Here is a 16,216-nt window from a genome sequence, read left to right as displayed (position 1 = left end):
CACATCTCTGAATCAAATCAACCAGCTACATTAAAAAAATTATATCTTTCACTTAGAAAGCAGCAGGGGAGAGGGCAGGTGGAAGGAACCCTGGTCTTTATTGGACAAATAATCCTTCCAGAATAAAAAATAAACTTACGTTTCATTCCAGTTGACCATGAAAAAAAACAACTTTTTGACGGGAATATTTCTGCAGTTTCTCACTTGGCACAGCTTCTTTCCAGCATATGTAAGCCAACAGGAGAAAGAAAATGCTTTATAGCTAAAAAGAAACAACATTGATTCAGTAAGTTGAACACTATGAAGGAAGCAGTTTTCTATACGGGTCAGTTATTTTATAGTGAAAAGTCAAATGATAAAGTGCTGTTTGCTTGTACAGAGTGTACTTTAAAAATTACTAAGAATTTATGTTTGGTGGCTTCAGCAAAATTGCAGAATAATGGGAAGTCCAAGACCCTCTTTCCCCTGCTGGAGACACCAATTCAACAACAATACATGGATCAGTTTCCTTTGCGAGAAATCCAGAAACAAGTTAAAAGGCTCTTGTACCCAAGTGCAAAACCAGTCACAAAGAAATCAGTAGAAAAATTCATGGCACTCATTTTGCAGAGTGTCATGTGACCATAAGAGAACTCCCAACTCACAAAGGATTAATCTCAAAAATATACAAGCAACTCCTGCAGCTCAATTCCAGAAAAATAAATGACCCAATCAAAAAATGGGCCAGAGAACTAAACAGACATTTCTCCAAAGAAGACATACAGATGGCTAACAAACACATGAAAAGGTGTTCAACATCACTCATTATTAGAGAAATGCAAATCAAAACCACAATGAGGTACCATTACACGCCAGTCAGGATGGCTGCTATCCAAAAGTCTACAAGCAATAAATGCTGGAGAGGGTGTGGAGAAAAGGGAACCCTCTTACACTGTTGGTGGGAATGCAACCTAGTACAGCCGCTATGGAGAACAGTGTGGAGATTCCTTAAAAAACTGGAAATAGAACTGCCATATGACCCAGCAATACCACTTCTGGGCATACACACTGAGGAAACCATATCTGAAAGAGACACGTGCAACCCCAATGTTCATCGCAGCACTGTTTATAATAGCCAGGACATGGAAGCAACCTAGATGCCCATTAGCAGATGAATGGATAAGGAAGCTGTGGTACATATACACCATGGAATATTACTCAGCCGTCAAAAAGAATTCATTTGAACCAGTCCTAATGAGATGGATGAAACTGGAGCCCATTATACAGAGTGAAGTAAGCCAGAAAGATAAAGAACATTACAGCATACTAACACATATATATGGAATTTAGAAAGATGGTAACGATAACCCTATATGCAAAACAGAAAAAGAGACACAGAAATACAGAACAGACTTTTGAACTCTGTGGGAGAATGTGAGGGTGGGATATTTCAAAAGAACAGCATGTATACTATCTATAGTGAAACAGATCACCAGCCCAGGTGGGATGCATGAGACAAGTGCTCGGGCCTGGTGCACTGGGAAGACCCAGAGGAATCGGGTGGAGAGGGAGGTGGGAGGGGGGATCGGGATGGGGAATAAGTGTAAATCTATGGCTGATTCATATCAATGTATGACAAAACCCACTGAAATGTTGTGAAGTAATTAGCCTCCAACTAATAAAAAAATTAAAAAAAAAAAAAAAAAGAGAACTCCCAACTCCCATCTTCTCCCTGGGGTGGGAAAGAGAAGACTGGAACATATGTCTGACATTCAGACTTTTTAAGGGTTTATCCAAGGGACTTGTTTTTCTCTCGCCTAAATCTGAGTGCTGAACAGGAATCGGTGCCAAGTTGGGGGCCTCTGAAAACAAAGGCAGTGAGTGGTCTAAACTAGCACAAACTAAGGACCTGTAGGCAGAGGCTGATGCAATCTGATGATCTCTGAATTGGCAGGAAGAGAGCGGAGCAGGGAGGATGCAGTGTGCATCCAACAGTTTGGCTTTCTTTGGAGGCCGTGTGAGGGTCTGGTTTATGTCTCATGCACCAGAGCATCTATGGGACCAGGCATACTCTGAATGCTGGCACCCAGCTGAGAACAAAAAAGAGCTGGGCAGCTTATGGAGAACCAGCAGGAAGGACCACAGGCTGATGCTAGATGAAACAAGAAATTCAAGTTCTTGACAAAAGAAGTAAAACCTCTCTAAGTGTGAATTGACACACAAATCCAGGGAGGATGCACCTACAAGAAAGGTTTGAAAACCCCCAAATCTCTAGCTGATTGGTAACATTCTGTCAACCACAAATTGGCGTTTGCCATGGATGCTTGCCATCTACCTCTGCAAGGATTAAATCACATGCTACTGTAGTTGCTGATCTCCAACACCCCCTGAAGGAGTTCAGGGTAGACAGCAGAAATGAGGCACTCTGTGTTTCTGGAAACTGGAAAGGACAGGTTTCATAGATAGTAAGATATTTTCAGGAACTGAGTTTATGAGCCCTGTTCTTGATTCTCCTCATATCTTGAAAAGCACTAAAATCCTTCATATCTAGAAAAGCACTAAAATGATCATTTCTCGTGACTAGCAGAAGCTTCACGAGATCAACGGAAGTTTTCTACAAAAAATCTGTGCTTGATTGCATGTACTCCCCCTTCACCAAAGTCACATATATGCTGTCCTTTCCCCCTGCCTCTTTGGAGCCGTTTTTCAGAGCTATCTGAGGTGCTGTCTCGCAGACTGGAGTCCTCATATTGCCTCAAATAAAACCTAACTCACAACTCTCACATTACACATCTTTTTTCAAAGCAACAATTCTTTCCTTGTATGAAACCAGTCCATAAGGACTGGGAGAGGTAGCTGATTTTTTTTTTTTTTTAATGTTCAAATCTCAATACAAAGTAAAACAAGGTATACGGTGAGAGAGGAAAACATGAGCCCAACCAAAGGAACAAGATAAATCTCCAGAAGTGAAATGAAAGTTGCTCAGTCGTGTCCGACTCTTTGCAACCCCATGGACTATATGGTCCATGGGATTCTCTAGGCCAAAATACTGGAGTGGGTAGCCTTTCCCTTCTCAGGGGATCTTCCCAACCCAGGGATCAAACCCAGATTTCCCGCATTGCAGGCAGATTCTTCACCAACTGAGTAAGAAGGAAAGCCCTGAGAGTCAAAATGCATTTCTAAACCATTTCTGAGAATGAAAGGATGAAAAATGAGGTTAGGCTAGATAAACTTACCATCTTCAAAGTCAATAATTTTGTATGAATCTAACTGACATTACAAAGATCCTCTAGTCTTTTCTCTACCAGGTCTCCCAATGAAAGAACAAAATTAGAAACCAAAGAGAAAATGCAAACAACCCTCAAGTGTTGTTCACTGCAAAGTCAAGTTTATTTGAAACATATCAACATAAAATGGTGCCAGGGCTAGAAAGCAAAGACCTTTATAACAGATGAATTAAAGTAACAAGTGCAGACACAGAACCAACACTCTTTTATTTCCCTCACAAAAGGGTAAGTTCTTACATCACCATATTGACCAACTTCATGAAATGTTATGAATACATCAAAATTGTGGAGAGTTGGTTTATGCTAAAAGAAAAATCTCTAGAAACCAATCTTAAAGAAATGGAAGTATATGAACTACCTGACAAAGAATAAAATATATACATATATATACACACACATGCTAAATAAGCTCAGAAAAATAATACATAAACAAAATGAGGATATTAAAAAATATATAAAAAATATTTAAAAAAATAATAAAAATATTAAGAAGAAATTGTGGAGCTGAAGAATACAACTGAGTTGAAAAAAATCAATAGGTGGGTTCAAGAACACACATGGATCAGGCAGAAGAAAAAATCTGTGAGCTCAAACATAGGTATTTGAAATTATTCAGAGAAACAAGAAAAATGAAGAGTGGAGAAAGTCTAAGGGGCTTACGGGACACAATCAACAGGACAAACAAACACATTATTTGAGTCCCAGAAGATGACTGAGAGAAAGAGGCAGAAAGCTGATCTGAAGAAATAATGGCTGAAAACTTATTAATTGCAGGAAAGGAAATGGACATCCAATTTCAAGAAGCCTAATGGGCTAAACTAGGATGAGCTCAAGGAAGACCATACTAAAACATTAAAATTAAACTGTTGGAAGTCAAGTACAAAGAGAGAACTTTGAAAGTAGCAAGAGAAAAGTGATCTGCCACATAAAAGGGATCTCATCAGCTTTTCAGCAGATTTCTCAGCAGAAACCTTGAAGGCCAGAGGGAGCGAGATGATATATGCAAAGTTCTGAAAGAAAAAAAAAATATTGTATCTGGCAAAGCTGTCCTTCAAAAATGAAGGAGAAATAAATACTTCCTCAGGTAAAAAGCTGAGGGAGTTCATCAGTAGTAGACCTGACCCAACATGAAATGCTAAAGGGAGTCCTTCAAGTGGAAATGAAAGGATGCTAGATAGCAACAGGAGAGCATATGAAAGTATGAAAGCTTGCTGGTGAAGGGAAACATATAGACAAATACAGAATACTGTAAGACTGTAATGGTGATACATGAATAACTTTTAACTCTGCTACAGAATTTAACAGGACAAAGTATAGAAAACTTTAATGATAACAATATATAAAATTTAAGAAGATGCAATTTGTGATATTAGTAACATAAAGTATGATGAGGGAAGAAGAGTAGAGTTTTTGTATATGACTAAAGTGATATTATAACAAAATTTTTAAAAGTGAAGTTATTATCAGCATCAGTGTTTTAAATATAATATGTTTTATGTAAGGCCCATTGTCACCACAAAGAAAGCAACCACAATATAGATGATACACAAAAGAATATCAGAAAGGAATTGAAGTGTATCATTATAGAAACTCATCAGGACACAAAGGAAAGCGGAAAGACAGGAAAAGAAGGACAAAAATGCTACAAGACAGAAAACGAGCAAAAAACTGGCAAAAGTAAGTCCTTCTCTATCATTAATTATATTAGATATAAATTAAATTCTACAATGAGAAGAAACAGCATAACTGAATGGACTAGTAAACAAGATCCAGCCATATGCTGTCTACAAGGCATACACTTTAGATTTAAGGACAGAAAAAGATATGATAATCAAAGAGCAGGCGTGGCCATACTTATACAAGACAAAACAGACTTTAAGTTAAAGCAGTCACAACAGACAAAAACATTATATGATGATAAAGAGGTCAATTTACCAAGAGGATACAATAACTGTAAATATACATGCACCCTAAATTGAAGCAAGTATATTAAGCAAACATTGAAGGGATGAAAAGGAGAACTAGAAAATAACACAATAATAACAGAAGATCGCAATACTGGTTACAAGGAATAGAACAATCTGACAGAAGCTCAATAAGGAAACAGAGGGTTTTAATAACACTCTAGTCCAGATGAACCTAATAGACATTTATAGAACATTCCACCTAACCTCAGGGCAATATGCATTCTTCTCAAGCTTGGATCTTTCTCTAGCACAAACAAAATTGGTCATGGAACAAGTCTTAACAAATTTTTAAAAATTGAAATTATAGCAAGTATATTTTCCGACCACAATGGAATACAAATAGAAATCAGTGGCAGAAAAAAAAACTGGAAAAATTCTCAAATTAATGTTAATTAACACTTCTTAGTTTCTGTTTCTTTTTTTATTTTACTGAAATATAGTTATTGTACAATATTACATTAGTTCCAGGTGTACTACATAATGATCTGATGTTTGCATACATTATGAAATGATGACCATAAGTTAAGTAACCATCTGTCCTCATAAAAAGGTATTATAATGTCATTGATTCATGTTTCTTATGCTGTATATTATTAATACATCCATGTGAGTTATTAGTTATGTAACTGGAGATTTATGCCACTTAATCCTCCTCACCTATTTCACTGCCAACCCACCCCTTTCCTTCTGGCAACCACTTGTTGTTCTCTGAGAGTCTGTTTTCATTTTGATTTTTAGACTCTACATAAGTGAGAAATGAGTACTTTGGAACAACCAATGGGTCAAACAGAAATCAAAAGGGAAATTAGAAAATATCATAAAATGTGAAAACACATACCATAACAAAACTTATGAGATATAGCAAAATCAGTTCTAAAAAAGAAGTTTAAAGCAATAAATGCTTACATTCAAAGAAGAAAGATCAAATAAAAACTACAATGAGGTAACACCTCACACCGGTCAGAACGGCCATTATCAGACAGTCTACAAACAACAAGTGCTAGAGAAGGCGTAGAGGAAAGGGAACTCTCCTACACTGTTGGTGAGAACGTAAATTGGTATTGCCATTATGGAAAACAGTATGTAGGTTCCTTAAGAAACTAAAAATAGAGCTACCATATGATCCAGCAGTCCCATTCCTGGGCATATATCTGGAGAAAACCATGCACCCCAATGTTCACTGCAGCACTATTTACAGTAGCCAGGACATGGAAGCAACCTAAATGTCCATCAATGGAGGAATGGATAAAGAAGATGTGATACATGTATACAATGGAATATTACTCAGTCATAAAAAGAATAAAATAATGCCGTTTGCAGCAACATGAATGAACTTAGAAATTTTCATACTGAGTAAAGTTAGATGGAGAAAGACAAAAATTGTGTGATATCACTTATAAGTGGAATCTAAAAAAAAGTACAAATGACCTTATTTGGGCTTTCCAGGTGGCACTAGTGGTAAAGAACTCACCTGCCTGTTCAGGAGATGTTAAGATATATGGGTTTGATCCTTGCATCGGGAAAAGGATGGAGAAGGGCAAGGCAACCTACTCCAGTACTGCCTGGAAAATCCCGTGGACAGAGAAGCCTGGCAGGCTACAGTCCAAAGGGTTGCAAAGAGTCAGACACAACTGAAACGACTTAAAACACACACATGACCTTGTTTACAAAATAGAAATAGAGTCACAGATGCAGAAAACAAACATGGTTACCAGGCAGGGAAGTGGGGAAGGGGAGGGATAAATTGGGAGATTGGGATTGATATATATACACTACTATTTATTTATAAAGTAGATAACTAATAAGGACCTACTATATAGCACAGGGAAGTCTTTTCAATACTCTGTAATGACCTCTATGGGAAAAGAATCTATAAGAGTGGATACATGTATATGTATAACCGATTCACTTTACTTTACAGCAGAAACTAACACAACATTGTAAATCAACTATGCTGCAATAAAAATTTCAAAAACAGATTTAAAAAATTAAAAATGAAAGAAGTTCACAAATAAACAATCTAAATCTATACTCAAGGAACCAGAAAACAAAGAACAAAGATAAAAATTAAAAGAAGAAAGAAAATAATAAAGATTAGAAGCAAAATAAATAAAATAGAATAGCAAAACAATAGAAAAATAAGCAAAACTAAATTTTCCACATGCATAAATAGAAGCTGTATGTATATAGCTTTCTCAGTATTTATCTGGCTACATGGTTTTTCCAGGTGAATTAGAATCAATAAGGATATAGTAAAGGTTTAACAATTATGAAAACATTCTAGTAGCAGTTTGTTACATTATACATCATCCTCCTAAAATACTTCATAAAATTAAGAAAAAGTGTAAAAGAACATCCCATGGGTTTTAAAGAATGTTTATGTGAGATACATAGATAGTTGTTTTTCTTTTTTACATACAAAGGTAAAATTTTCGTTATAATTGACTCATAAATTTTGCACAGTTTCCATTTGCAAAAATACAGACCAAGATAAAAGTTATTTCTCTTTTAACTAAAACTGTTTCTTTTAGCCTTTCTTTGAGATGCTAAGTGCAGTGGGCGCAATAAATCCATTAGAAAATTACTATTCTCTTATCACCGTTAATTTGATTTAATCAGTATTCTCTTACAGATTTAATCCGTAAGGAATTTAAAATAATTATTATAATATTACTCTAATTATGTTACTCAAGAAAATAGTACATAGCAGAATTAACCTCAAACCTGGCAATGTTCCATGCATAATTGTGGTTAATTTCTATTGTAACTCAAGTAACTCTTGGCTAATTTTCACTTTATCAAGGTACTAATCTTACAAAATATTTACCACTCACAACTTGATAGGGATCAAAGTGATTTCTTTCTATTTTTAAATATTCTCCAACTCCTTGTATGTGTGTGCACATTCTCACCCTGTGTTAATTGGTATCAGTCATTTAAACTCAAACATAAAATATGAAAAATTTAGGGCAATCACTATGTGAAGATGGGCATTTTCTGTTTCTGTTATGATATACTGATAACATGCAGTTATTTTTAATAGGAGAATGGGAGAAGACTTGAGAGAAAAGGAATGTGCACTGGACTGGAAATAAAAGTGTGAATGATTTTAAGAACACGGATACATCCATGCTGATTAAATTTCAAGATGAAATACTTGCTTCTGCAAATAAGAACAAGGCAAATTATACTCAACTAGAAGCTACACAAAACTAATTAACCCTTTTGTGGAAAAGGCATCACTACTCACCTGTGCACCCAGGTTTCTGGAATATTGTGAGCTGCATACACTGTGAAGCTAAGGTGGGAAGGGACCCCAAGATTTTCGCAGGAGACTCTATACAGAGGTGCATGTAGAGGCTGGAAATCTGCATAGAAGCTGCTGCAATGGATATCAATTAGCTGATAGATGGATGTGGATAGTTCAGTTGTCACTTTCTCTATTAAACCTGGGGAGAGGGCGGGGAGAGGGATAGAAACTAGGTCATCTGTGAAGGGTCATATTTATCACAAACCATTCTTTACAGCTTTGAAACTTTTTATAACAAAATTTAAAGAAAATTGAATTAAAATGACCCTCTACCAACTGAAGCCAATTAGCCATCTGTGCCTCTGTATGCAGCCTGGGGTAGCTGCTATAGTGTAATTAATAAGCTTTCATTTCTTCAATTGCATAAATTTGGGAAGCGCAGCCTTTAATCACAAATCATAATTCTGGGTTATCAATTTGGCATTCTGCTCAACTATAATTCACAAAATTTTTGGCCTAGATTATTATTGTTTAGAATTAATGTTCAGACAAGGGACATGTTTTCTGTGTGGTTTATCCCTACTTTAAACAAACTCCATCTAAGGAATTAATTATAATAAGTTTGATTATGCTATGTACGCCATTAACTGAACACTAATCATACACATTATGGTGCCATAAAAAGAGTGCTAGTACATGGCTGGGATCTGAGGTAAGTTTAGAAAAAAGATTTATGACATTTAGTATATTTCTTCAAAATCGAAGCCTTGCTGGAGCTTTACCATTAGTTATTTGTAGGGAGTCTATTGATTATCCTAAAAGTGACTTGTCGTGAAGGAAGAAAAAAATGAAGAAAAAATGAAGAAAAATGACTAAGTACAGGGACCAATGGTTTTGAAATGTCTGCTAGATGTCATGTCAATTTACCTTAGAGCACATGAAAAGCGTCCCCTGATCATTAAATTTAAGGTAAATTTTTCTGAGAATGGTATTCTCCCTCTCGTTAAACCCTCTTTGCTGGACAAACTCCAACCTGAGTGGGAGGGAGCAGAAGAGGCTGATGAAATAGACTAGGCAGAACTGGTGGACTTTGATACGAATCTGGCGCCATTAGGATGGAGAAACCCGAGGATGACGAATGTCATCCCCGGGTAGGATTCGCTGTCAGACCCTTAACAGGGCAGGTGAATAACACTCACTGCTGACATTTGGTATGCAGTAGTCAATGCATCGAAAATCGTAAGATGCTCATGACCTGCAATTATTTTCAATATTCAACTATGTTGTTTCAGAAGTTAGGTGAATAATCTCGTGTAAAAAATTGTATTTTAAAAATTATTCCTTTTTTACCTAGAAGAGGAAACTCTTTAATGGACAAATATTTAAGTGACAAAGGGTTTTAAGAGATAAGTGTAATATGAAGTGTTATGAATGGAGCCCTTCTACTCCTCTGAGTCACGCATGCCTGACTTTGCTGACAAGTCTCGAAGGTCAGGGGTCGCAAGGCTCCTGGGGTCGTGATCAAGACCCCTCGGTACTTCGGGCCTTTGTCCAATCCCCCCAGAAGGTCTCCTTAAATTCCACAGGTGGGTCTTGGTAGACGAGAGTGAGGCAGAAAACCATGCGTTCCTCTATCCATCCTGGGCCAGAAATATGTACGGAAATGCCTGGGCCAGAATTATGTACGGAAATGCCGAATTTCAGATATTTCTACTTTTCGGCCGCCTTGTTCTGGAGAAATTAAGTGAAAAGGCAGTGCCGCCAGTGTGGGGAAGACAGAGGGGAGAAACAGTGTTCTTGGAGGCGGTTCCCACGTGGGGACTGGACGCCGGGCTGCGGAGAAGAGCCTCCCGGAGGAGAGCCGGCCCTCCAGGCGGTACTTGGGAGGGAGACACCTTGTCCGGAGGCCTGAAGCCCATGCTCCTAAGCATCTGTAGTAATCCTCGTCTCCTGGGTGGGACCACGGAGAACGTGATGGAGCCCTGGCGGAGGGATGGGCAGAGCCAGCTTGTGTGGGTAAAGGCAGGAGGTTCTCTCCCCTTCCTCCTGATGCTAGGCCTCCGCCCATTGCTGCTCCAGAAGTCAGCCTCCATCCGACTTCCGTCTCGGGTTACCGTACAGCCTCCATTTCCCGGAGGAAAAGGGCCGAGACAGGAGCTGGTCGGCCTCGACTGGCAGCCTTTCCCCAGCAGGGCTGAGCTAAGTTTACAGACGCCTGGCAGGTGTTCGCAGATGATGACTGAGGTTTCTGTAGCGCGAGGGACAGACCGATGGACAATTTCCCTCCATTTCAACCCCAAGCTTGCCAGTCGGACACCAGTTAGTTTTGGTTCGCGACTCTGCGGTCAGAGTGCGGGCCTTTTCAAGCGAGGCGTCCACGTGGTACTGGGAGTGTCAATTGCAGAATAGGGCTGTGTGGCCTTAGCTTTGGAGTGGTCCGGCCTGAATGCCTGTTCTCGCTCTCCGGATTGCAGGTTCTTAGTCCACTGGTTGAGCAGGGCTGGTGGTGCTCACCTGTCCCAGATGGGGTCCCGAATGCCAGGTCCAGGGCGGGGTCCTTCCTCCTCCTCCCTCCCGCCTCTCCCACCCCTCGGGCGGCTGGGTCATGTGCAGCCGTGAGTCCCCAAGACCACAGCCCAGAAGAGCGAGGTGGCCAAGCCCTTGGCAGCTGAGGAGACGTTGTCAGAACAAGCACATCCTCAGATCTTATGTTCTCAAGATCTGCTGTGATTTTTTAAAAATTCTCATAACATTTTATTTTACTTCAGTTCAGTTCAGTCGCTCAGTCGTGTCCGATTCTTTGCGACCCCATGAATCGCAGTACACCAGGCCTCCCTGTCCATCACCAACTCCCGGAGTTTACTCAAACTCATGCCCATCCAGTTGGTGATGCCATCCAGCCATCCCATCCTCTGTCGCCCCCTTCTCCTCCTGCCCTCAATCCCTCCCAGCATCAGGGTCTTTTCCAATGAGTCAACTCTTCGAATGAGGTGGTCAAAGTACTGGAGTTTCAGCTTCAGCATCAGTCCTTCCAATGAACACCCAGGACTGATCTCCTTTAGGATAGACTGATTGGATCTCCTTGCAGTCCAAGGGACTCTCAAGAGTCTTCTCCAACACCACAGTTCAAAAGCATCAATTTTTCGGCGCTCAGCTTTCTTCACAGTCCAACTCTCACATCCATACATGACCACTGGAAAAACCATAGCCTTGACTAGATGGACCTTTGTTGGTAAAGTAATGTCTGCTTTTTAATATGCTATCTAGGTTGGTCATAACTTTCCTTCCAAGGAGTAAGCATCTTTTAATTTCATGGCTGCAGTCACCATCCACAGTGATTTTGGAGCCCCCAAAAATGAAGTCTGACACTGTTTCCACTGTCTCCCCATCTATTTCCCATGAGGTGATGGGACCAGATGCCATGATCTTAGTTTTCTGAATGTTAAGCTTTAAGCCAACTTTTTCACTCTCCTCTTTCACTTTCTTCAAGAGGCTTTTTAGTTCCTCTTCACTCTCTGCCATAAGGGTGGTGTCATCTGCATATCTGAGGTTATTGATATTTCTCCCGGCAATCTTGATTCTAGCTTGTGCTTCTTCCAGCCCAGCATTTCTCATGATGTACTCTGCATATAAGTTAAATAAGCAGGGTGACAATATACAGCCTTGATGTACTCCTTTTCCTATTTGGAACCAGTCTGTTGTTCCATGTCCAGTTCTAACTGTTGCTTCCTGACCTGCATACAGGTTTCTCAAGAGGCAGGTCAGGTGGTCTGGTATTCCCATCTCTTTCAGAATTTTCCACAGTTTATTGTGATCCACACACTGTACCATATTTTAAAGGTTTTTATATTTTGAGTTGTAGAAAAAGAAATGTCCATTAAGATTATGAAAGGGGCCAAGTGTGGGGGTGGGGTTCCCGGGTGGTCTAGTAGTTAAGAATTCGGACACTTAAACTGCAGTAGGTGAGATTAGAGCTAAGATCCTATCAACAGTGCAGTTTGACCAATAATAATAATAATAAAGATAAAAAGATGATGAGTGGAACAAGTGGAACAAGTCACAAATTTGGCATAAGCGTATTCAGTGTGGAGTCACATCACACAGTATTATTGTTTTTTTGAGACACATGCACTTTCTCATAAGTAGTTTCCAAAACGGAAATTGCTTTTTGGTTCTTCTGTGCTGTGCTTCGTTGCTCAGCTGTAGAGAAAGAACTCCTTCCAACCCCATGGATTGTAGCCCACCAGATACCTCTGTCCATGGGGATTCTCCAGTTAAGATTACTGGAGTGCATTGCTGTGCCCTCCCCCAGGGTGTCTTTCCCAACCCAGGAATCCAACTGGGGTCTCCTGCATTGTGGGCAGATTCTTCTGGTTCTTAGTTGTTTCAAGAAATTGACAGAATAAGCTAGACGCTTCCTCCAATAGTATGTATGCTGTGTTCCATTGCTCAGGAAAGAGGCCAGCTTCTGCAAGGAGCTTCTTCCACATCCTGTCCCTCAGTAGCTCTGCCCGTAATTAAACATTTTATTGTTGTTGTCCAACACATGCTATTATTCACTTAGTTATTCATAAATTTGTACAAAATTTATGAGATGGCCAAGTTCTACTCACTTGCTGTGTTTCTAAAATTGTGCCCTTTGTTGAAACAGCCTGAGGTGACAAGCAGAGTGAAAGAGCTCTAATTAAAATTCTCTGAGAAATCAGCAGTAGCAATTAATGAAACAGAAGAGGAAAGGCTCATAAAAATAGTCTTTAAAGAGGCCTCATCAAACTCTGGAGGCCAACCAACAGGGTTTCTCCTGAACAACAGGAGGCAGAGAATTATAAATTTATAAAAACATCTTGTTTCTCTGGTCTCCAAATTGTATTCTGAAGCAGGAAGTACAGACTTCTTGTTAATAATTCCCAATCTTGTGCAATTGAATGCATGTTAAAATAAACCATAAAGTTGAATTAGATGAGATCTCATTAATTCAAGCCCCAGCACATATTTTAAAGAATCTTAATTATTGGGCTAATTACTCAAGCTCCACTTTTTACTTTTTTGCAGAAATACAGTTCTAGGTTAGAATTTGCTTCTTTAAGGTAGGATAGAGATTGGTGAAATATGGGAAAATGTTTATTGTACCTGATTGCAATGAGAGAAGACTTGTAGTAACAGGAAATAAGCAATGGCAATATATAGGTGATTAAAATGCATTAATTAGAATGTTTTGTTTGCCTTTTTATGGAAATGAAGGAGTAAGAGTACATGACTTTATTCTAATGTACTTTTGAATGGAAAATAGTCTGTGTTGTTGCTCTTTGTCACTTTCTGTACTTCTGTTCAGTGAAGTCTGTGTTTTCCTTGCAAACATAATCTGTATTAAAATCTGGTTTGTTTTTCATGCTTCAAATAAACTTTGTTTACACAAACAGGCAACATGCCAGATTTAATGAATGCTGGTGTAGAGCACAGGTATGATCAGATCTCTTAGCTCAAAGTATATTGCAGAGAATCCATAAGAATATTAAGTATGAGAATCAGAATCATCAATAATAGTGGCTTATTGTTAGATCAACATTTTGTGTAAAGAGGGTTCTAGACTTTTATTTCAGAGTACTTAAATAGAAAGCAACTGCATGCATGTACTGGCAAATGTTCATTTCATTTTGCTGTCATTTCAGCACTCTTCCTTTCTGCTTTTTAAACTACTGTGAGGTGTTTCTACATAATAAAATACTAGAAAAATATATTTATCTTGTAGAATGAGAAGTATGATTTATGAAAAGTTTATGAGAGCTGCAGATGGAGAATTTTTAATCCAGAATTAATTCCTTTTCTGTGATGACTTAGCGTGGATTATAAATCCCTGGGAACATTTCTTGCAGTTTTGTGGACTCTCATATCCTGACTCCTGAAGAACATAGGATGAGAGGAGTTTATTCCAACATTCCTTCCTAATAGAAAGGAAGAAAAGGCCAGTTTCATATAGGCATAACTCTGGCTTATTCATTCCTCGTTCTTTTACTTGTACTCTGTGCTAGGGAGATTGTTAGGGGGTGTCTATCTCTTCCCTTCCTTGGTGGTGCTCTGGAGTTTTATTATGTGAATGCTTTGAATAGGGATTTTTGCACTAGCACAGGTTTTTTGCCCTTACCCTTTGCTATCCTGTTTTCCTCTGTGATGTGAAGTGGGGGAGTTCTTCCTATGTATTGAATACAGTAAGTCCTCTATATATGAATGAGTTCAGTTCTGAGAGTGCATTTGTAAGTCCAATTTGTTTGTAAGTCCAACAAAGTTAGCCTAGGTACCCAGCTAACACAATCAGCTATATAGTTCTGTACTGTAATAGATTTATAATACTTTTCACACAAATAACATATAAAAAGCAAACAAGAACATTTTTAATCTGATAGTACAGTGCCTTGAAAAGTACAGTAGTACAGTCCAACTGCTGGTGTACAGAGACTGACGTCAAGTGGACAGGTGAGAAGAGTTACTGACTGGAGATGGAGAGGAGGAGGTGGGAGATAGTGGAGCTGAAGAATCATGAGCAGTAGGAGACGGAGGGCAAGCTGCATTTTCACTCATGCCTGAACACACGTTTGCATCTTTCAAAGTTCGCAACTTGAAGGTTCGTGTGTAGGGGACTTACTGTATCTTCTTTTAAGTGGTGGGAACTAGAGTTGACAGGATATCCTGCTATGCATAACTTTCTACTGAAAACCACTAAGGGTATGGAGGGCAGGTCAGAGTTATTGTTTTGCTTCACTGTCGCCTTTGACAGTGTTAGTTGAACATCTGTGAGTCAGATTATTTCCTTTAAGATACTCAGAAGTGTTCATAAGCCAAATACGATCTGCCAGTGCAAACAAGAGCAATCTTGACCACACCCTGCACTTTACACACTGTCCTATCCTTTATTCATATTAGGAAAACTGAGGATCAGAGAGTTTCATTCTTTACCATCAGAGTCAAAAAATGGGCAGTTGGAATTCAAAACCAGTTCTGCCTGATTCCAGAAGCCAGACTCACTGCTGCACACCACACTATCTACCCTTTTCAACAGAGGCCCAGTCCTCCTGTGGCTTACAGTTTTGTAGGCTCAGAGCTTCTGCAAACACTTAAATATTTCAGAACCAAATCCTCCTGCCTGATACATTAAGTTGGTGTTTCAAATAGAGCTTGATTTTAAAATGGAAATTAATGACCTTGAAGAAAGACATCTGCTACATTTCTGACTTCTCCTACATCAGAATATCATTAGTTAAATAAAATTTTATTTTTTCTTAGAATGATAATAAGGGCATTTTCAGAATTCCTTTTATTTTTATAGCTTTCTTGACTTTATTTTTTAAAAAATCTCAGGCTCAAAGGCAGTGGATTTTTATTCACTTGCAGAATAATTACTACCGTCAATAAAAAGAGTTTTAGCAAAAGTTTTTTCCCTCAAAAATATTTTTTGTGTGTGTTATCACCATATTTGGAAAAATTAAATTATTTTTGGCTTTAGAAATTGTTTATTTAAAAAATATTTGGATGCACATATGTTTTACCTTTTGCTGAAGTGTCTGAATTTTGATGAAGATTCTGAAAAAGAAAAATAGGTCCAAAGATACACTTGTTATTCGGAAAACAAATTTGGAAAACCAAACCAATAATGTCCACAATCTACATACATAAATTTCTCTGCCATGATAAAAAGAAAATGCATTTCTTGGTGTCATATATATCAATATTACTTATTA

The 16,216-nt window shown here is 38.6% G+C and overlaps 1 protein-coding gene across 1 annotated transcript in view; it reads right to left on the bottom strand.

Moving 5' to 3' along the window:
* Window positions 1-16,216, bottom strand: part of PIK3C2G (phosphatidylinositol-4-phosphate 3-kinase catalytic subunit type 2 gamma) — a 409,785-nt gene that overhangs the window by 301,441 nt on the left and 92,128 nt on the right. Inside the window, exons 10-12 of the mRNA XM_043441512.1 lie at window positions 16,025-16,058; window positions 8,484-8,682; window positions 140-262 (exon numbers count right to left, since the gene is read on the bottom strand). Coding sequence (XP_043297447.1) covers window positions 140-262; window positions 8,484-8,682; window positions 16,025-16,058 — 356 coding nt within the window. The remainder of the gene's footprint in view (window positions 1-139; window positions 263-8,483; window positions 8,683-16,024; window positions 16,059-16,216) is intronic.

The sequence above is a fragment of the Cervus canadensis genome, chromosome 21, assembly GCF_019320065.1.
Source record: "Cervus canadensis isolate Bull #8, Minnesota chromosome 21, ASM1932006v1, whole genome shotgun sequence".
Taxonomy (NCBI): Eukaryota; Metazoa; Chordata; class Mammalia; order Artiodactyla; family Cervidae; genus Cervus; species Cervus canadensis.
This window is presented reverse-complemented; position numbering and strand designations above follow the sequence as displayed.